At 39.4% G+C, this 23,862-nt stretch overlaps 1 protein-coding gene across 1 annotated transcript in view; it reads right to left on the bottom strand.

Annotated features, from left to right (window-relative positions):
* The window catches only part of LOC134965658 (indolethylamine N-methyltransferase-like), a 101,732-nt gene that overhangs the window by 60,169 nt on the left and 17,701 nt on the right, over positions 1–23,862 (bottom strand). Inside the window, exon 2 of the mRNA XM_063941990.1 lies at positions 19,651–19,858. Within this exon, the coding sequence (XP_063798060.1) occupies positions 19,651–19,858 (208 nt within the window). The remainder of the gene's footprint in view (positions 1–19,650; positions 19,859–23,862) is intronic.

The raw sequence follows: 23,862 nt of genomic DNA, 5'->3' as shown, positions 1-23,862 counted from the left end.
TTCTGTTTCTTCTAGTATTTTCTTTTTTTCACATACTAGTAGTTTAATTAGTTCAAACGAACAGTTGTCAAGTATTCTATACCATTCCTTGAGAAATTTCTCACTATCATAACCTACTGTGGGATTTTTCATCAATCTAAGCCCTCTAGGGACTCGGCCACATTTAAGATAGTTTTCCAGGCTGTTAATGTCCCACCAGGTTTTAGTTTCTCTAATGAGCAATTTCTCAAGGAGAGGAAGTTTGTCCTCATTACCACTGCTAAACACTTCCCCCACTGCACCTGAGGTGCCCTCCATTTCGTTGTCCTCAAAAATCCTAGCACATTCATTAGACCTTTTGGTCTTAAAATCACTGTTTCTGAACATAATGAACCTGTATTTAATTTAAAAATGATATAAGTACCAATTAATAAACACACAAATTATAAATATATAAGTCTCCAAATAATCGCAGCTAAATACCAAGTAGGAGTTTTACAACGAAAGATACAGACAAATATGATATAGCGCTGATTATTGCCTTACAGAGAAAATATAAGATATGTGTATAAAGATACACTAAACATGTGTCCATATATTTGAATCACAGCAACTTCATGTGGATGTTGCCAAAGGCACTAGATCCTCGTTATAATAGTGGGACCGCAGCTCCCCTTCCAACAATCCGAACTCCTCCGGAGAAAAAGTATCTGTCAACAAAGCATATATAGGGGGCGCTCCATAGTGCATAAAAGTTTTATTTTAAAAATAATACACAGGGTATTTTAAAACCAATTGTAAATATTCGTACCAGAAGGCAACCAGTGTGGGCTGGTTACCACGTGATTCAAGTAAAGGTGATCAATTTGGAAAAGCAGCAGCAAGTGTCAGGCGATCATACCGGATACCTCCACCCGACGACGGCTGGTCTCCCCAGGCTCTCGGGCAGGAATCACACACGTCCCCGACTCCTTGCTCAGCGATACCAACGATCATGTACGTCACCAGACTCCGCCCCAACGCGTTTCGTCATAGACTTCGTCAGAGGGCTGGAGTCTGTGACGATCAGGTCCATTATAAAGTGTTCAGTGTCTAATTTACATGAGTATTGGAGTGATTACACCTGAGCTGCAGGCTGTTGTTTAAAGCTATGGTGGAAGTATACCATAACGATACTCCCTGGTAGTAATTAAGAGCTTGTTAGATAAATATACAAGAAGATATATATTGTTACATTGTCATGTTATCATTAAAAACCACCTCTCAAATGAAGGTGTACACATTAACGGAACTATTATAGTCTCCATAATTATATAAAACAATTTAGACCATTTATAGGATTTAAGGACACAGTCTGCAGCTTGGTTTACAAAGCCGTAAAAGATCAGATTACATAAGTATAGGGTCTGCAGGATGTGAGCCACAAACTGTCGTATATTAGCATAATAGACCCCTGATGAACACACATTTAGGATATTATACTAAAAACAAGTATTATTTAGATTATTTAGATAGATTATTTCAATTATTCAAACAATTTAAATTAGGATGAATAATAAGCACCGCTAAATGCGGCTAAGCGTAGATAGTGTATAGTTAAATACAAGTTGCAGGGGAAGTGTTCCTTCATTATTTAAATCCTTTTCTAAGATTTTTTTACAATACCACAGTGTGCGGTCAGATCCTACATTATAAAAGCATAACTGGCATAGTGTACACCGGCCTTAATGGCGCAATATATAGAACATACATGGATATAAAATTTTACTAGTTGACATCTGATTAAACAATTCAAATATAAATGGATTTTATACATATAACAATGCGTACCCATTATGCTATTATATGACTAGATAAACAATAAGTACATAAACGACTGGAGGGCTTAGATTGATGAAAAATCCCACAGTAGGTTATGATAGTGAGAAATTTCTCAAGGAATGGTATAGAATACTTGACAACTGTTCGTTTGAACTAATTAAACTACTAGTATGTGAAAAAAAGAAAATACTAGAAGAAACAGAAAAAGAGCTAAATGTACTAGAGGAAGATACACAGCTGATGACTAAATATAAATCTGCTAAAATCAATATTGATAAAAAAATAAATAATATAGAAGAGAAGGTAATTGAGACTAAAAGCAAAAAATTTATTCGTGATAAAACTGATTATCTTAATGACCAGGTTCGTAATTGGCATATTATCAGAAATGAGACCAGAAAAACAAATACTCAAATACAAGGTAATCATAATCAAATATCACGAAAATATTCTGAATATATTCCCCGAGATAATCGTGGGTTTAATAGGGATAGGCATGATTCACACACTGCACGAAGGGAGGCAGGCTGGCAACAAGTCAGATATAAACAGAGGCAATATGATACTAATAGTTACCGTGATCGTAATCAAGGTAACTATAGATACAAATCCAGTAATAACGGATTTGTTCATAAAAATCGATATGAGCGTTTGGCATCCATGAAGGATGATCAGATCAGGGACCAGCAGGATTTTCAAAAGGAACAGCAAAGACCCCCAAGGCTAAAAGAACAAGTAATGAGATATCACTACACGAGGGCACAGTCTCCAATAGGTCGAAAAAGACGGTTAGAGGAAGGAGAGGAGCTGGAATCAGTAACAAACGATTCAAAGAAAAGGAACATGGATTAGACACACATGATGCAGGTATATTTAATTTATCTAAAATAGAACTTGATGACACACAGAAAAATGTTCTAAAAAAGGGCTTTTCATTTGCTCCATCCTGCCATGTTAACAAAACCAATCTCCAGATAGATCTTAGTCTTTATGTAAGAAACCTCACCCTCAAACGACACTTTTTGAGAAAGAATGATGCTCCCGTGAGAAACTGGCAGAACGATATTAAGGAAATCAATAGGTCAGGTCTCAAGTGCAAATCCACCTATTTCCCATTAGAATCAAAGGGACCTCATATAGAAATGTTTGCCCAAACATGCAGGAAAGATATAGATAAATTACAGAGAAATATGAAGAATCCGTCATCAAATCTTACACAAGCAGAGTTCCAAGCACTTAAAAGTCTTTCTGAGAACTCTGATATTGTCATTAAAAGTGCTGATAAAGGGGGGGGGATAGTGATTCTTGATAGAACTCACTATATAGAGGAAGCATATAATCTGCTTAAAGACAATTCCTCTTATCTCAAACTCAGTGAGGACCCCACAGCTGGCTTCATTAATGAACTCAAAAGCCTCCTTGATCAGGGCATAGGGAATAAATGTATTTCCCAAGAGGAATACAAATATCTACTTAATTTACATCCCAAAATAGCAACATTCTATCACATGCCTAAGATGCATAAAAATCCTATCAGGCCACCAGGCCGGCCAATAGTAGCCGGCATTGGTTCTCTTACGTCGAATGTGTCTGAATTTGTGGATACCCACATTAAGAAGTATGTTACCTATCTTCCATCTCATATTCGTGACTCCACTCATGTTTTGCAGATCTTAGAAAATGTTAAATGGGAAAGTAATTATATGTGGTGCACTGTGGATGTACAGGCTTTATATACAGCCATCCCCCATGTAAAAGGCATAAATAGTGTCAGGAATGTACTATCACAGGACCCTGAACTTAATACCCCTATGGTCAATTTCATCTGTGACTGCCTCCACTATGTATTGGTACACAATTACTTCACATTCCTGGATGACTGGTATATCCAGTCATGCGGTACAGCGATGGGCACGATTTGTGCCCCGAGTCTAGCGAATATTTACATGGGTGAATGGGAAAATTCATCTATAGGGCAATTTGCGGACTATATAGTCCTATTTAAAAGATTCATAGATGACATTCTGATAATATGGAAGGGTGGTGAGGAACTACTTAAGACCTTCATTGATAATATCAACATCAATGAATATAACTTAAAGTTTACATATAAAGCGGATAAGTTCAAAATTGAATTTTTAGACCTAATTCTTGATAGCACTGAATTGACAACTATGGGTAAAATTAATACATATACATTTTTCAAGAAAGTGGACTGTAATAGTTACTTAGACTTCGCCAGCTGTCATTTACCTAGCTGGAAAAGAAATATTCCTTTTTCTCAATTCACGCGACTTAGACGAAATTGTGCCACTCTTGATAAGTTTGATGAACAAGCTTCAATTTATACAGAGAGGTTTTTGGACCGAGGGTATCCAATAGGCCTAATTGAACAGTCCAAAAAACGAGCAAGGGATAAGAATAGACAAGACCTGCTTGTATATAAGGACAAAGTGGCAAAAATGGAATTAGAGAAAAATAAAAATATATGCCCATTTGTCACAGACTTTAACAACGAAGCTGGAAACATAAAAATGATACTCAAAAAGAATTGGCATATTCTACAACTAGACCCTGTATTAGGGGAACATCTTCCTAGTCACCCTGGGATTTTTTACAGGAAAGCTAAAAATGTCAAAACTTTGATATCAAGAAGCCGATTAGCACCTATTAGAGAGAATAAAGACAAACATTTTCTGGATGATCTCAAAGGCAGCCATGCCTGTGGTAGCTGCAAGGTGTGTAAACTCCTTGATAAGGAGAAAACTATCTTCTATGACAAAAACAAAACTAAAACATATCAAATTAATAGTTTTATTAATTGTAACTTTACCCATGTAGTATACATGCTTATATGTCCTTGCGGTTACAGATACATCGGCAAAACAAAAAGAATGTTAAAAGTACGTATATTGGAACATACTAGAAACATTAAAAATCAAGTCACAAATCACAGTGTTCCACGACACTTCAAGGAACACCATCAAAGTGATCCGACGAAGCTTCGATTTAAAGGTATCGAACACATTAGTATGAATAAATATGGGGGAGACCGGGACTTAGAACTGGAACGCAGAGAAACTTTCTGGATACTTACCCTCAAAACTCTGAGACCAGAGGGGTTAAATGAAGGGTTTGAGATCACCCCTTTCCTTAAGTGATATTCTCCCCACATATATATATATACTCCCTTTGATAACTTTCTGGCAATTCTCTGAATATTATTCTGTTTACGTGATTGTGTTGTCAGACCCATATAAATAATTATCCAGTCGTTTATGTACTTATTGTTTATCTAGTCATATAATAGCATAATGGGTACGCATTGTTATATGTATAAAATCCATTTATATTTGAATTGTTTAATCAGATGTCAACTAGTAAAATTTTATATCCATGTATGTTCTATATATTGCGCCATTAAGGCCGGTGTACACTATGCCAGTTATGCTTTTATAATGTAGGATCTGACCGCACACTGTGGTATTGTAAAAAAATCTTAGAAAAGGATTTAAATAATGAAGGAACACTTCCCCTGCAACTTGTATTTAACTATACACTATCTACGCTTAGCCGCATTTAGCGGTGCTTATTATTCATCCTAATTTAAATTGTTTGAATAATTGAAATAATCTATCTAAATAATCTAAATAATACTTGTTTTTAGTATAATATCCTAAATGTGTGTTCATCAGGGGTCTATTATGCTAATATACGACAGTTTGTGGCTCACATCCTGCAGACCCTATACTTATGTAATCTGATCTTTTACGGCTTTGTAAACCAAGCTGCAGACTGTGTCCTTAAATCCTATAAATGGTCTAAATTGTTTTATATAATTATGGAGACTATAATAGTTCCGTTAATGTGTACACCTTCATTTGAGAGGTGGTTTTTAATGATAACATGACAATGTAACAATATATATCTTCTTGTACATTTATCTAACAAGCTCTTAATTACTACCAGGGAGTATCGTTATGGTATACTTCCACCATAGCTTTAAACAACAGCCTGCAGCTCAGGTGTAATCACTCCAATACTCATGTAAATTAGACACTGAACACTTTATAATGGACCTGATCGTCACAGACTCCAGCCCTCTGACGAAGTCTATGACGAAACGCGTTGGGGCGGAGTCTGGTGACGTACATGATCGTTGGTATCGCTGAGCAAGGAGTCGGGGACGTGTGTGATTCCTGCCCGAGAGCCTGGGGAGACCAGCCGTCGTCGGGTGGAGGTATCCGGTATGATCGCCTGACACTTGCTGCTGCTTTTCCAAATTGATCACCTTTACTTGAATCACGTGGTAACCAGCCCACACTGGTTGCCTTCTGGTACGAATATTTACAATTGGTTTTAAAATACCCTGTGTATTATTTTTAAAATAAAACTTTTATGCACTATGGAGCGCCCCCTATATATGCTTTGTTGACAGATACTTTTTCTCCGGAGGAGTTCGGATTGTTGGAAGGGGAGCTGCGGTCCCACTATTATAACGAGGATCTAGTGCCTTTGGCAACATCCACATGAAGTTGCTGTGATTCAAATATATGGACACATGTTTAGTGTATCTTTATACACATATCTTATATTTTCTCTGTAAGGCAATAATCAGCGCTATATCATATTTGTCTGTATCTTTCGTTGTAAAACTCCTACTTGGTATTTAGCTGCGATTATTTGGAGACTTATATATTTATAATTTGTGTGTTTATTAATTGGTACTTATATCATTTTTAAATTAAATACAGGTTCATTATGTTCAGAAACAGTGATTTTAAGACCAAAAGGTCTAATGAATGTGCTAGGATTTTTGAGGACAACGAAATGGAGGGCACCTCAGGTGCAGTGGGGGAAGTGTTTAGCAGTGGTAATGAGGACAAACTTCCTCTCCTTGAGAAATTGCTCATTAGAGAAACTAAAACCTGGTGGGACATTAACAGCCTGGAAAACTATCTTAAATGTGGCCGAGTCCCTAGAGGGCTTAGATTGATGAAAAATCCCACAGTAGGTTATGATAGTGAGAAATTTCTCAAGGAATGGTATAGAATACTTGACAACTGTTCGTTTGAACTAATTAAACTACTAGTATGTGAAAAAAAGAAAATACTAGAAGAAACAGAAAAAGAGCTAAATGTACTAGAGGAAGATACACAGCTGATGACTAAATATAAATCTGCTAAAATCAATATTGATAAAAAAATAAATAATATAGAAGAGAAGGTAATTGAGACTAAAAGCAAAAAATTTATTCGTGATAAAACTGATTATCTTAATGACCAGGTTCGTAATTGGCATATTATCAGAAATGAGACCAGAAAAACAAATACTCAAATACAAGGTAATCATAATCAAATATCACGAAAATATTCTGAATATATTCCCCGAGATAATCGTGGGTTTAATAGGGATAGGCATGATTCACACACTGCACGAAGGGAGGCAGGCTGGCAACAAGTCAGATATAAACAGAGGCAATATGATACTAATAGTTACCGTGATCGTAATCAAGGTAACTATAGATACAAATCCAGTAATAACGGATTTGTTCATAAAAATCGATATGAGCGTTTGGCATCCATGAAGGATGATCAGATCAGGGACCAGCAGGATTTTCAAAAGGAACAGCAAAGACCCCCAAGGCTAAAAGAACAAGTAATGAGATATCACTACACGAGGGCACAGTCTCCAATAGGTCGAAAAAGACGGTTAGAGGAAGGAGAGGAGCTGGAATCAGTAACAAACGATTCAAAGAAAAGGAACATGGATTAGACACACATGATGCAGGTATATTTAATTTATCTAAAATAGAACTTGATGACACACAGAAAAATGTTCTAAAAAAGGGCTTTTCATTTGCTCCATCCTGCCATGTTAACAAAACCAATCTCCAGATAGATCTTAGTCTTTATGTAAGAAACCTCACCCTCAAACGACACTTTTTGAGAAAGAATGATGCTCCCGTGAGAAACTGGCAGAACGATATTAAGGAAATCAATAGGTCAGGTCTCAAGTGCAAATCCACCTATTTCCCATTAGAATCAAAGGGACCTCATATAGAAATGTTTGCCCAAACATGCAGGAAAGATATAGATAAATTACAGAGAAATATGAAGAATCCGTCATCAAATCTTACACAAGCAGAGTTCCAAGCACTTAAAAGTCTTTCTGAGAACTCTGATATTGTCATTAAAAGTGCTGATAAAGGGGGGGGGGATAGTGATTCTTGATAGAACTCACTATATAGAGGAAGCATATAATCTGCTTAAAGACAATTCCTCTTATCTCAAACTCAGTGAGGACCCCACAGCTGGCTTCATTAATGAACTCAAAAGCCTCCTTGATCAGGGCATAGGGAATAAATGTATTTCCCAAGAGGAATACAAATATCTACTTAATTTACATCCCAAAATAGCAACATTCTATCACATGCCTAAGATGCATAAAAATCCTATCAGGCCACCAGGCCGGCCAATAGTAGCCGGCATTGGTTCTCTTACGTCGAATGTGTCTGAATTTGTGGATACCCACATTAAGAAGTATGTTACCTATCTTCCATCTCATATTCGTGACTCCACTCATGTTTTGCAGATCTTAGAAAATGTTAAATGGGAAAGTAATTATATGTGGTGCACTGTGGATGTACAGGCTTTATATACAGCCATCCCCCATGTAAAAGGCATAAATAGTGTCAGGAATGTACTATCACAGGACCCTGAACTTAATACCCCTATGGTCAATTTCATCTGTGACTGCCTCCACTATGTATTGGTACACAATTACTTCACATTCCTGGATGACTGGTATATCCAGTCATGCGGTACAGCGATGGGCACGATTTGTGCCCCGAGTCTAGCGAATATTTACATGGGTGAATGGGAAAATTCATCTATAGGGCAATTTGCGGACTATATAGTCCTATTTAAAAGATTCATAGACGACATTCTGATAATATGGAAGGGTGGTGAGGAACTACTTAAGACCTTCATTGATAATATCAACATCAATGAATATAACTTAAAGTTTACATATAAAGCGGATAAGTTCAAAATTGAATTTTTAGACCTAATTCTTGATAGCACTGAATTGACAACTATGGGTAAAATTAATACATATACATTTTTCAAGAAAGTGGACTGTAATAGTTACTTAGACTTCGCCAGCTGTCATTTACCTAGCTGGAAAAGAAATATTCCTTTTTCTCAATTCACGCGACTTAGACGAAATTGTGCCACTCTTGATAAGTTTGATGAACAAGCTTCAATTTATACAGAGAGGTTTTTGGACCGAGGGTATCCAATAGGCCTAATTGAACAGTCCAAAAAACGAGCAAGGGATAAGAATAGACAAGACCTGCTTGTATATAAGGACAAAGTGGCAAAAATGGAATTAGAGAAAAATAAAAATATATGCCCATTTGTCACAGACTTTAACAACGAAGCTGGAAACATAAAAATGATACTCAAAAAGAATTGGCATATTCTACAACTAGACCCTGTATTAGGGGAACATCTTCCTAGTCACCCTGGGATTTTTTACAGGAAAGCTAAAAATGTCAAAACTTTGGTATCAAGAAGCCGATTAGCACCTATTAGAGAGAATAAAGACAAACATTTTCTGGATGATCTCAAAGGCAGCCATGCCTGTGGTAGCTGCAAGGTGTGTAAACTCCTTGATAAGGAGAAAACTATCTTCTATGACAAAAACAAAACTAAAACATATCAAATTAATAGTTTTATTAATTGTAACTTTACCCATGTAGTATACATGCTTATATGTCCTTGCGGTTACAGATACATCGGCAAAACAAAAAGAATGTTAAAAGTACGTATATTGGAACATACTAGAAACATTAAAAATCAAGTCACAAATCACAGTGTTCCACGACACTTCAAGGAACACCATCAAAGTGATCCGACGAAGCTTCGATTTAAAGGTATCGAACACATTAGTATGAATAAATATGGGGGAGACCGGGACTTAGAACTAGAACGCAGAGAAACTTTCTGGATACTTACCCTCAAAACTCTGAGACCAGAGGGGTTAAATGAAGGGTTTGAGATCACCCCTTTCCTTAAGTGATATTCTCCCCACATATATATATATACTCCCTTTGATAACTTTCTGGCAATTCTCTGAATATTATTCTGTTTACGTGATTGTGTTGTCAGACCCATATAAATAATTATCCAGTCGTTTATGTACTTATTGTTTATCTAGTCATATAATAGCATAATGGGTACGCATTGTTATATGTATAAAATCCATTTATATTTGAATTGTTTAATCAGATGTCAACTAGTAAAATTTTATATCCATGTATGTTCTATATATTGCGCCATTAAGGCCGGTGTACACTATGCCAGTTATGCTTTTATAATGTAGGATCTGACCGCACACTGTGGTATTGTAAAAAAATCTTAGAAAAGGATTTAAATAATGAAGGAACACTTCCCCTGCAACTTGTATTTAACTATACACTATCTACGCTTAGCCGCATTTAGCGGTGCTTATTATTCATCCTAATTTAAATTGTTTGAATAATTGAAATAATCTATCTAAATAATCTAAATAATACTTGTTTTTAGTATAATATCCTAAATGTGTGTTCATCAGGGGTCTATTATGCTAATATACGACAGTTTGTGGCTCACATCCTGCAGACCCTATACTTATGTAATCTGATCTTTTACGGCTTTGTAAACCAAGCTGCAGACTGTGTCCTTAAATCCTATAAATGGTCTAAATTGTTTTATATAATTATGGAGACTATAATAGTTCCGTTAATGTGTACACCTTCATTTGAGAGGTGGTTTTTAATGATAACATGACAATGTAACAATATATATCTTCTTGTACATTTATCTAACAAGCTCTTAATTACTACCAGGGAGTATCGTTATGGTATACTTCCACCATAGCTTTAAACAACAGCCTGCAGCTCAGGTGTAATCACTCCAATACTCATGTAAATTAGACACTGAACACTTTATAATGGACCTGATCGTCACAGACTCCAGCCCTCTGACGAAGTCTATGACGAAACGCGTTGGGGCGGAGTCTGGTGACGTACATGATCGTTGGTATCGCTGAGCAAGGAGTCGGGGACGTGTGTGATTCCTGCCCGAGAGCCTGGGGAGACCAGCCGTCGTCGGGTGGAGGTATCCGGTATGATCGCCTGACACTTGCTGCTGCTTTTCCAAATTGATCACCTTTACTTGAATCACGTGGTAACCAGCCCACACTGGTTGCCTTCTGGTACGAATATTTACAATTGGTTTTAAAATACCCTGTGTATTATTTTTTATTTTTTTTTTATTTTAAAGATTTTTATTGATTTTCTAACAAAGAAGTAACATATCAATCAAATAATATGAAGCTTAAGAAGTGTTCTCATATGAGATCATGAGGTTTTACACTCCAATTACCTGTACAGAAGTAGTGATAACTGAATGATGGTCTGAACATAGATAGTACAAAGTTATTAGAATGATTTGTATTCGAGTGTGATTCTTCTCTAGGATCTCAATAATGTAGTAACAGAGGCGATCCTAAGACTCTTCTGACAGGCAAACAAAAGCATAGTGAATGAGAGTAGTAAGAAAGAGTAAAATGGAACATATTATAATAAAAGGATTAATTATAAGAGACAGAGAAGAGGAGACGAAAGTTGGAGACAAGGGACTTTCGGGGGGGAATAGGGGAGGCGAGGGGGGGGGGATAATAGATGGACATAGACCATATTTATGGGATTGTACATAAGGATTGTGACTGAGTTTAAGATCTACTACATTAGGTTGCTAGGGTTACAGCAAGTTTCTCCAAATGTCCTCTTGAGTAGGGTCATCCAGGGTAGATATATATTTTCCCCACTTTTTAATAAAAGAATCATAGGAGAGTTCGGTGTTGAGTGAGAGTGATCTTTTGTCTAAATAGATTAGATGGAGGATTCTGTTCCGTAGTTCTCTAATAGATGGGGCGGTTTTTTGTGTCCAATGTATCAATATGAGCTTCTTTGCCATAGTAAAAACTGTTATAAGAAATGCTGAAGGTGGGCTCTCTGTCTTGGAGAAGTTCCAGTCTTTAAAGTTGAGGCATAAACAGGCGAGTGGGTTAAGATCGAGGTTTAGGGACAATGTAGAGTTGAGGAAAGTTATGATCTTGCGCCAAAACTTTAGCACCTTATTGCAGGTCCAAAAACAATGGAAGAATTTGGCATTGGCCATAGAACATTTGTAGCAAGAGCCAGGATCTGAGTTAGACATATGTCTTCTTTGTGCTGGGGAGATATATATCCTGTTAATAGACTTAAAGTGGACTTCTTGAAGATAAGATGAGTGCAGTGTTTTCATAATTTTCGAAAATTGAGGGGGATTAATAATATCGGCACCCGTAATCCCAGGGATGTCGGCACTCCAAGCCGACGCAAGGTTAGTTAGACCAAAGTCCTTTACTGAATTTGTTATGAGAGTATATAGCGCCTTGGTTGAGGATTTAGGCTTATTGTAAGATTTGAAGATTGTGTCCAGAGGGTGGATATCTTTTAGTGGGGAGTTTAGTGAAGGCAATGACATTGCATAGTGTCTAGCTTGTAGATATAAATAAAAATGGGAGTTAGGAAGGTCGTAGGTTTCCTTCAGGGTGGAGAAGGTGAGAATATTGCCTCCAGGGTCAAAGAGTTTTGAGGCTAGGTTAAGGCCTTTTTGGGACCATTGGCGGAAGGTTGGGTTGTTTAAGGAGGGTTGGAAGTTGGGGTTTCCCCATAGTGGACAGAAAGGTGAATATGTATGTGAGAATTTGAGGTTTTTACTCAGCTTGACCCAGCTGTTGTATGTGTTTCTAAATAGGGAGTGGTTTGTGATGTGAGGGGGTATTAGATGGAGAGGGGCGTGTAATAAGGCTCCTGGGGAGAATGGGTAAAATAGGCATTGTTCAAGTGCCTTATCAGTGAACTTTGAGGTTTCCATAAGCCAATCCGCTATTATCCTGAAGTGAGTCGTGATAGAGTATAATGCAAAATTTGGAATGCTGAGACCACCGTTTGACTTTGGTTTGTATAGCTTTTTTAGGGCTAATCTAGGGCGTTTGCCCTGCCATAAGAACTGAGAAATTCTTTTTTCGAGGGTGCTAAGGTCTTGTTTGGATATGACACACGGTAATAATTGTAAGGGGTAGTATACTTTTGGGAAAATTATAGATTTTAATATTGCTGCTCTGCCTAGTAGTGACAGCGGGAGTTTTGACCACCCATCTAGTTGGGAGTAGATTTTTGTAAGAAGTGGAGGGAAGTTAGCTGAGTATAAGGAGTGGGGATTGTTTGTGATCTGTACACCTAAGTACTTGATCTGAGAGGTTTTTATGCGGAACTGGGACATTAACGGTAAGGACTGGAAATCAGGGGATTGCCTAGATACGGGGAGGATTTCAGACTTAGCAACATTGATTTTATAACCCGCAATCAAGCTAAAAGATGATATTATCTCTAATATCACTGGAAGGGATTTAACTGGGTCAGAAATGAATAGTAACATGTCGTCTGCAAAGAGAGACACTTTTAATTCCAGTGAGGAAACATTAATGCCAGTAAAGTCTAATGCATTTCTAAGGGCGATAGCTAAGGGTTCGATAGCTATGTCAAATAGGAGTGGGGACAGAGGGCATCCTTGCCGTGTACCCTTCTGAATAGGGAAGGGGGGGGACAGAAATCCATTGCATGAGATTTGGGAGGATGACATTGTGTATAGTGTTCTAATAAAGGAGATAAAAGTGGGCGGAATACCAAATCTCTCCATAGTGGAGAACAAGTGGGGCCAGTGTACTAAGTCAAATGCTTTTTCTGCGTCAATTGATAAAATTGCTTTTCCACTGGTCCCTCTTGTTTCCCCACTACCTGTGTGAATTGCTGCCAATACCTTACGAATATTTGTAAGTGAATGCCTGCCCTTGATGAATCCTGTTTGGTCATGGTGTATTATCGAGGGGAGGATGGGGTTGAGGCGGGATGCTAGAATTTTGGTAAGGAGTTTGTAGTCAGAATTTAATAAGGAGATGGGTCTGTATGAAGCCGATATTGCAGGATCTCTACCTGGTTTGAGAATTAGTTTGATAACTGCCGAATTAAAGTGGGGGGGGAGGGTTTCGTTGGAGAGAATAAAGTTATAGACTGATACTAAAATAGGGGCTATACGTTTGTCAAACATTTTATAAAAATCTCCACTGAAGCCATCTGGTCCTGGTGCTTTTGCTGACTTCAAGTCTTTAATGGCCTGAGTGACTTCAATTAGAGTAATCGGTTGAGTTAGCAAATTATAAGAGTCTTTGGGAGCTTGGGGGTATGAAAGTGTGTCCCATAAGGGTTGGGGGGAATTAATAGGTGGGGTAGTTCTGAGAGGGTCAGAATTCGAGGGTGTCTGAGGATGTGAATATATGTCTGTGTAGTATTGTTGCATGTTTTGGGAGATCTGTTTGTTGGATGTAGTGTGAGTTCCGTCTGATTGTAGTAAGGGGTGTACTGTCATAGGGGGTCTAGTCCCGTTAAGGATGTTGGTCAATAACTTACTAGTTTTGTTTCCATATCTATGAAAGCGGTAGTTAGAGTAGAATTGTGATTTGTCTGATAGGGTTTGGAGGGTTTCCTCAAATTTTGTTTTAGCTGCTATGTAAATAGACTTGTTGGCAGGGGTGGATTGTGAGCTATAATTTGAGTAGGCTTCTGTGAGGGATTGTTGGAGTAGGAGATAAGATTTTGAACTGTTCTTCTTTTCCTTATATTCAAAGTTTAGGATCGAGCCCCTCAGGACTGCCTTTGCTGACATCCAATATAATGGCGGATTAGTGGCCAGGTGTTGTTTGTTGTTTTCGTGATAATCGTCCCAAGATTGTGCTATATGGTTAATAAATCTAGGGATTTTAGAGAGGTGTGCCGGGAATCTCCAGGTCTTATGTGTAGATCTCTCATTTTGAGTTTTAACTGTGAGCCAAACCAATGCATGGTCTGATAAGATGATTGGTTCTATACCTGAGTCCAGGACTTGGGAGAATAGGTTATTAGAGAGGGTAACGTAATCTATCCGGGATAGGGAATGGTGTGCGGAAGATAAACATGTATAACCTCTGTCTGTGGGGTGTAGGGCTCTCCAAACATCGATCAATTGTAGGGTCGACAGGATCGTGGGGATACCTAGTTTTGGTAATGTGTAATGGGATCTTCTAGGTTGGGATCTGTCCAAATGTGGGTGTGAGGTCAAATTGAGATCTCCGCCCAGAATGAGATTATTAGAAGAAAAGGGTAATAATTTACGTATTATGAGTTGAAAGAAAGCTTTAGAGTAGGAGTTGGGGGCATAGAGTGAGCATAGGGTATAGGTGGTGGAGTATAATTTTATGGAGGCAATGGCATATCTGCCCTCTGGGTCACAATCAGATGATATAATTTCTAGTGGGAGTGATTTAGAAACCAAAATAGCTACTCCTCTGGATTTTGAGTTGTAGGAAGAAGAGGCTACCAGGCGCCAGTTAAGCATTTGTAGTTTGAGTGTTTCCGGGGGTGTAAGGTGCGTCTCCTGGACAAAAGCAATATCCAGTTTTTGTCTGTTTAAATATATTAATACCTTGCGTCGCTTGGCCGGAGTGCCGAAACCCCCAGCATTCAGAGAGCCAACCCGTAGTGTAGTTACATCAGCTCGCGGCATGTTGAAAATTCTGAACAGAGGGACATCCTGAGGAGCTCGCTGCCAGACCTGTAGTGGGAAATGGAACATAAGGGAAAAAACACGAGGGGTGGGGGTGACAAGACAAGAGAAATAGAGAGAGATATAGGCATATCAGAGTTGTGAACCTCATATTTACAACCGTATCTGCATGCGTTAGTGCATGATACTTCCGCAAATAGGAGAAAAAGAAATAAAAGAGCAAAACACTAAACATGGTGTTTGAGTTTAACATAATATCTTAACGGAGCATAACAGGTGCATCCGTACCCTTATAAACATCAAAATTGCGAGACCTCTTGCGTAAGCCATCAGGGGAGTGTAATAATTGTTCCTTCTGTAAGAATATTGTCGTGGGGCTATCACCAATAGGGAGACCGATGAGGTGATAATAGGTGATATTAGCCGCCACAGTAGGTTGAATGTTTTGTGGAAGAGGTCGGGGGTATAATATCACTAAATGAACAACCTATGCAAACCCGCATAACTGAAGTAGGGAAGGAGTAGCCCTTTTTAAGGAAGAGGCTATGTCACGGTAAATAACTTGGCATGTATATAGACCATGAAGTGGGTCATCAGTGGGAGACATTGGGGGTAGTTGGTACGTCTGATATATCGTCGGCTTGAAACTGCTGCTCCTCTTTCAAAAATGCTTGTGCATCTTCCGGTGTGTTAAAGTCATAATGTTTGTCTGAGAAGAATATGCGCAAACGTGCTGGGTACATGAGGGCAAATTTCTGTTTAGCTGAGGCCAATTCAGAGCAAATTGGAGTAAAGGCTTTTCTAGCTCTCGTGAGCTCTACTGAGAAGTCTTGAAATAGGTGTATGCGTTTGCCTTCCCATGAAAGGTTTTGTATTTGACGAGAGGCCTTCCAAATGGCTACCTTATGAAGATAGTTAAGGCATTTAAAGATTACTACACGCGGTCTCTTTTCATGTGGCTTAGGAATAGGACCGACTCTGTGCACCCTCTCAATTATTAGGTCTTTGCATTCTGACTCGATTTTTAGTATCTGAGGAAGTGTGGATGATACAAAAGAGAGCAGAGCTGGGCCTTTTACGGATTCCGGTATTCCTACCACTCTAATATTTGATCTTCTGGAGCGATTTTCTATATCGTCTACTTTATTCCACAGTTGATGGTTTTCCTTCTGTAGTTTCAAAATAGCTCTCTGTGCCTCTGACATGTCGTGGCAAACCGAAGCTACACGGTGTTCTGTGTCAGTGACTCTTCCCTGCAAGTGGTGTAACTGTTGTGTAATGTCCGCTACTGCCTGTGTTAGCAATGGGGTCATAGTGCTTTTAATAGCATCCACTATGTCCTGGTAAGTCGCTGGGGAGTCTGGCGGACGACGTACCTGAGGAGAATTTGCATCCTCTGCTGCTTCTGCTGCAGCTTTCTTTGAGGCCGGGATGCTGTGAGCCGTTTCAGCGTCCGGCGCCATTGTGGGGTCCGCGCGGCGCTTCTCCTGACGGCTCGACGGGTGCTTTGCGGCAGGCGGTGAAGCCAGATATTTCTCCATCGGAGGGGGAGCAATGTGAGAAGGTCGGGAATCGAGGCTGTGGAGGCTGCAGTAGCCGTTAAATATTATATAAAGTCGGGTACTGTGCAGAGGGGCACGATCACGCTGTGCTCTGCATGCAACCGGAAGCGGAAGTCTCCTGTGTATTATTTTTAAAATAAAACTTTTATGCACTATGGAGCGCCCCCTATATATGCTTTGTTGACAGATACTTTTTCTCCGGAGGAGTTCGGATTGTTGGAAGGGGAGCTGCGGTCCCACTATTATAACGAGGATCTAGTGCCTTTGGCAACATCCACATGAAGTTGCTGTGATTCAAATATATGGACACATGTTTAGTGTATCTTTATACACATATCTTATATTTTCTCTGTAAGGCAATAATCAGCGCTATATCATATTTGTCTGTATATATATATATATATATATATATATATATATAAATAAAACACAGCGTGGTCCTAGACCGGAGGTATATATCAGAATACTCATACAATAAATTTTGTAATTGGTACACATTTTCTTAACTAACGCTGTCTATACAGAAACATGTAGAATACTCAAGTGTTTGTAAAGTCACAGCGATGCACACAGGTGGCTTTACAAGGGTGACCTTGCCCTACAGTCCCATAGACCAGCCGCAGCTATACCTAAGATGGCACCCAGCATCTTAGTCCGGGAGTGTAAGAAAGCTCAAGGGTGGGAAAATCTGCAGTAGATGTCACCCTGGTCTGGAGGGGGGGTGGGGGGGCTACAGGTCAAGCGCTGACTAACCCTATGCTTGGCCTCACCGCTGGTACTGCGGAGCCTTATTAACATGGGCATTAGAACACCCGACCTGTACTCCTATGCCCTGGTGGATATAGTGGGATCCCTGCTCAGTGACAGTGATAGCAACAGGAACATGATTTAATGGCAGGTCCCACCTGGGGGACCCTCTTACCTCCTCCCCATAGCCATGTGAACCAGGAGAGCGTCTGCGACCGTGTGACTAGAGCCAGAGTGTCTCCACCACAAGTACGTGGGTACAGGCCACGGGAATATGCGACCCTGCTTGGGAGGTGATGAAGCTGCAGCGCTGAAGTGTCACCATGACATTCAGCACTGACAGCTGAGTTTTGAAGAAATTTACTATCAGAAAAAGCTTTTTCAGGGCTGCCAAGTGCAGCCCTCCTGTTAGTGACTGCTTTGACAGGCACCAACTCACAACTGAGCTCACAGTGCCTGGAGGTGGGGTTATAGAGGAGGCACCATCACAAACAAACTTTCCTGCTCTACTTTTGCCTAGTCTCCTGTGGCTGCTCAGCTCTTCTTGTCCGATGATGGCAAGCTCCCCAACAGTGGCACACAGCAGCCTGATGCACATGCGTAGTCACACCTGACTGTCAGTGAGAGAGGAGCTCAGGGAGGCAGAGCTGCCTGGCCAACTACTCTTATTCTGTTATTGTGCAGAACAGTCAGGCAGGGAACATCCTCCCTGCCTACCTCCTTCCTGCCTCCCACAGCTGGCCATGTGCAAGCAGTGCATGGCTGCAGGTGGCCCAGTAGCTAAGATGGCAGATAGCACCATGTCCCCCATCCCAGCCCGCCACTGGCTGCATCCCACATATAAAAGTAGATGCCAGTACTTTAATTGATCTGACTTAATAATATGTTCATTCATTGACCACAAGAGGTCAATAACGAGCAGCCAACAGAATGGTTTCCCATACTGCAGCCAGACTCACGACGGGTATGTGCTATAAGACTCCTTTTGATTAATTCATGTCTATATTCTGCAAAGAGCAAATTCATGTCCCTCAGTAAAGGGTTTTTATTTTTACCTATTGCTCTCCTTCAGGAGAGAAGAGAAGATGAATCCATATGGATTTAGGTGATGGATGAAATAGAAACCCAGGGATTTGGGCAAGTTGTTTATTTCAAATGAAAGAGTTAAACAGTAATGGGTTTAGTAATATTAGATAAGTCTGGTGAAATACATATAACAGGAGACCATGGAGGTCATTCAGATCTGATCACTGGGCTGCATTTTTTGCTGTTCTGCATTCAGATAGTCGCCACCTACAGGGGGAGTGTATTTTTGCTGTGCAAATGTGTGATGCTATGTGTACGCCGAGCTGCTATAATTCTGTGTGTGCACTCTCTCCGCAACCCAGGACTTACTCTTCCAGTGCGATTTAATCTGGCTGATCGGGGCTGGAGCTGACGTCGGACACCCTCCCTGAAAATGCTTGGGAACGCCTGCGTATTCCAGAACACTCCAAGAAAATGGTCAGTTACCACTGACAAATGGCTTCCTCCTGTCAATGACCTTGCGAGCGCCCATGCAAATGGATTTTTCGCACCATCCTGTTGCTGACCGATGATCCCCGGTGTTGTCTGACACACAGGTGCATTGCGGTGCATACGCATGCGCAGTTAGGATCTGATCGCCCGCTGTGCAAAAACACACAGCAGCGATCAGATATGAATTACTCCCAATGGCATGAGCTGTACAACAGATATTTCTTTCATCCCAAGATAAATGAGGCCCAGTGTAAAGCATTTGGAATAGGTTACTGAGTACTGACACTGGGGTTACAGTGATAGATGTTTTGGAAAATATGTTTTCTTACCTGTTTCCTTCTGTGAATTTAATATATTCCATTATGTGAGAATAATCAAACGCTCCGGTACGTGTGTTAATCCATTTGTTCAGCTCCATAATACATTGCTCAGAGCACCTCAGCACAAGGATCTGTTTGAAATATCCGCTGGGTGTATATAGATGATGAATGAAGGATCCAATACTGATGTCAATCAAAAGATCTCCCTTAATGTGACCTGCAGGATAAGATCCCAGTGATTACAGAGTGTAATATACTGTAATATGTAGCATCTATAGTACTCTACTATGCATCATTCTGTAATGTCCTGTTACTGGTAGAAATGTGCGAGTTCAGATTAACTTTTTTTTTTGGATTTATCCAGATTTATCTTATTGGTCATCCAAAACAAGTGAGAACCCGCACATCCCTAGATACAGGTAAGCCACTTCCTCACAACACACCTGTTGCTGCTTCACTGTAATGTATGAGGTGTGTAGGTACTTCTCTGATCAGCATTTCCAGAAACTGGAGCCAGTGGCAAACGCAGGATTTAGCGAGGGGGGTTTCCGTGGGTGGGTGGGTGTGTATGTATATGTGCAGGTATGTGTAATAAATATATATATAGATATATACACACACACAAACATACATACATATATATGTACGGAGGCAGGACGGCACTCTTTGAGACTGGTAAACCATAGAAAATCAGCACAGAACGCTGAAGCTGTTTGTCAACGTTTCAGAGTTAGACTCCTTTAAAAGAGTCTAACTCTGAAACGTTGACATACAGCTACAGCGTTCAGTGCTGATTTTCTATGGTTTACTAGTCTCTATGAGTGCCATCCTGCTTCCGTACATTTTATCTGATTCTGAGACGTGCCATTCATCATTTGCAGATATATATATATATATATATATATATATATATATATATTTGTGTGGTCGTCTGGCACTCTGGATGATAAAAAGCAAAGATGCCAGGGTGGCCTCCTGAAATTAATATATCTGGTAATCCTCCTTGGGTCCTGTGATAGGACCTCTATTGAAGAAAAATAGGTGGCACTCCAAGGACTTAAAGTCAAACTGTATTAAAAAATAATAATTTCATGGATCAAAAAACAACGTTTCAAGGCTCTACAGCCTTTCAATCAGGTTATGCATTATAGGTGAGGTGGAAAAAAACAGAGGTATTTTGTTTATTGATCTCACCTATAATGCATAACCAGATGAAAAGGCCGTAGAGCCTTGAAACTTTGTTTTTTGCACCATGAAATTTATTTTTTGAATACAGTTTGACTTTATTTAAGTCCCTGGAGTGCCTTTCCCCTTCTTTTTCTTTCCTCCTTAAAATTACAGATAATTTGATCACTATAAGCAATTGTGTCTAATATGGCGAGCTTTAGCCTGAGCCGTGAACTCAATGATAGACAAGCTAGACTAAAAACTAACACGGAAACTTTATTTGAGAAGGAGATGGCAATTGCAGATACATCGCAAGGCGATTGGATGAATGACCTATTCCAACTCAAACAAACCCTGATAAAACAAACTAAAACTTTCTGGAATAAACTGACATTTGAGAATTACATTAAATTGGCCATAACACTAAGAGGCCTAAGACACCGAGTCTTTCCTGCATTTGAACTTGCAACAGAAACCCTTAAGAATGAGTGGGAGAAGACATTAACAACCTGCTCTCTAAACCTCATTAACATCCTAATTAAACATGACGATCTGATGTTGGAAAAATATACCCAAGAAATCTCAACCCTGGGAGATAAATTAAAGAATTATGAAAATCTGGAAAAATTCCAAACAACATATGATAAATATAAACAAGAGATTGAGGGAATTGAGAAGGAAATCATTAGCCGGAAAAAGAATAAAATACAAAGAGACAAAAATGATTTCCTTACACAAAATATTTATAAATGGACACATACAAGACAAAAACCAGTGACAGAACGTAATACTGGTTATTCAACATCAGAGGTAGAGTCATCAGAGAATGAATCCCCACTAGATCAACTGCTCTCTCGAAGACAACCCAGAGGTTTTTTAGGGGCTACACCCAGAGAAATCAGGGAAACTATAGGACAAGGTTCAAGAGGATCAGAAGGGGAAAGAAAAAGAAAGAAGGGACCCAAAGAATGGAAGGACGATTACAGAGATTCTAGATGGTACAGGAGGTAGACACTGTAGACTCTCTTAGGATTATCAATTTGACGGAAAGAACACTTACTCCCCCACAAATAGAGGTACTCAATAAGGGTCTCTCCTTTTCTCCCACCCAATCCTTTGATAGGTTTAACATGGAGAAGGACCTCAATCTCTTTGCTCGCAAATTACTTTTAAATTTTTTTTTTTGAGGAAATCAGAATAGAGAGAATTGGGAATCATTCCCCAAGAATTAACCCATGAAGATTCTGAAGCATTATCTATTTTAGAAGAAGTTGAAGGAATCCAACCTCATGCAGAAGGATCGACACAACAGAGTCTCAAAATGGAAACTGTACCTAATAGACCAGAGATTGTTTTAAAGAAAAAATCTTCCTTCTCTCCTGACTTCCACATTTGTCCAACAGTGAAAGTATTTGTGAACCTGGTAAGCCAGGATCTAGATAAACTGGAAGAATCTAAAGGAAAGAGAAGATACCAACAGAATTTAAACATCGAATAGAGGAAGGCTCTCAGAGAAATACAACAATGGAAGGATACGATCATAAAGCCCTCTGATAAAGGGGGCAATGTTGTGCTCTAGCCACGTGAAAAATACATACAAGAAATGAAAAGACAATTAGGGGACAGACTCTGTTATAAGAAACTTACCTTCAATCCAAAACAGAACTATCAAGAGATTTACAATAAAACAATTCAGAGAGCAAAAGATAGTGGTGTTATTTCTAAAAGAGATTTTGATTTCCTACAAACTGAGAACCCAAAGGTACCTACCCTATATCTTCTCCCTAAGATTCATAAGGATGAGGTCAACCCACAAGGTAGACCCATCTTATCAGGGATAGGTAGTTTGACTGAGAAGGCGAGTGAATATCTGGATTCACATTTGAGGTAATATGTCATCGGATTACCCTCGTACACAAGAGATACTCTTGATGTCCTTAGTAAGATCCAAGATGTAATATTCAATCCGGGTACATGGTTGATAACCTGTGACGTCGAAAGTCTATACACGAGTATCAAGCATGAGTTCGGGATCCATGCGGTTCAATATTTTTTGAACATGAATCAAACAAGTGATTTCAATAATTTTTTGATCACACTTCTACGATTTGTTTTGACCAAAAATTATTTTGTCTGCAATGGTGACTTCTACCTACAGGTACAGGGGACTGCGATGGGGACTACGTGTGCCCCCACGTACGCTAACCTGTACCTGTGGTGGTGGGAGAGGGACATCGTGTTTTGTGAGGAGAACGATCCATATACTGTCCACATACACATGTGGATGAGATATATAGATGATCTCCACATAATCTGGGGAGGTGACAAACCAACCTTTGAGAAGTTTATTTGTAAGCTCAACTGAAACAAACTCAATCTGAAATTGACGTACGAGATGGATGAGAAGAGGATAAACTTACTTGATGTTACACTGACCCTAGAAGAGGATGGCCACATTTCCTCAGATCTATTTCATAAGAAAACCGCAACAAACAGTATACTACATCATGAGAGCTCCCACCACCCGTCAGTGATTAAAGGACTACCGAAAGGGGAGTTCTTACGTATGAAGAGGAATTGCTCTGAAAAGAACACCTTCCAACTGAGGGCTCAGCAGTTGGGTGACAGACTCAGATCCCGTGTATATAGTAGGAGATCAACCAAATGGGCCTATCAGGAAACCAAAACATACACTAGGGATCAGCTACTTATACCCAAGATCAAAAAGAAGGAAGAGGAGAAAGTTAGATTTATCGGCACATTCTGCCAGGAGTGGCAGGATGTCCGGGGGATTCTACAGAAACACTACGAAATTCTCCGTACTGACCCTGATTTGGAAACCATTCTGGGGGAGGACATTGCGGTTAATTGGAGGAGTTCTAAAAATCTTAGGGACATATTAGTCCAAAGCCATCTGGAAACCGTTAAAAAATTATTGTATAATGAAAAAGGATCTAGCAACTGCGGCTCATGCAAAGCCTGTTCCATTATGGTTAATACAATGGAATACACTGATAAATTTAACAGGGTCTTGCAAATCGGAGAATACATTAA

This window comes from Pseudophryne corroboree, chromosome 10, assembly GCF_028390025.1.
Source record: "Pseudophryne corroboree isolate aPseCor3 chromosome 10, aPseCor3.hap2, whole genome shotgun sequence".
Classification (NCBI taxonomy): domain Eukaryota; kingdom Metazoa; phylum Chordata; class Amphibia; order Anura; family Myobatrachidae; genus Pseudophryne; species Pseudophryne corroboree.
The sequence above is the reverse complement of the archived record's forward strand: the minus strand, read 5'-3'. Positions and strand labels throughout refer to the sequence as shown.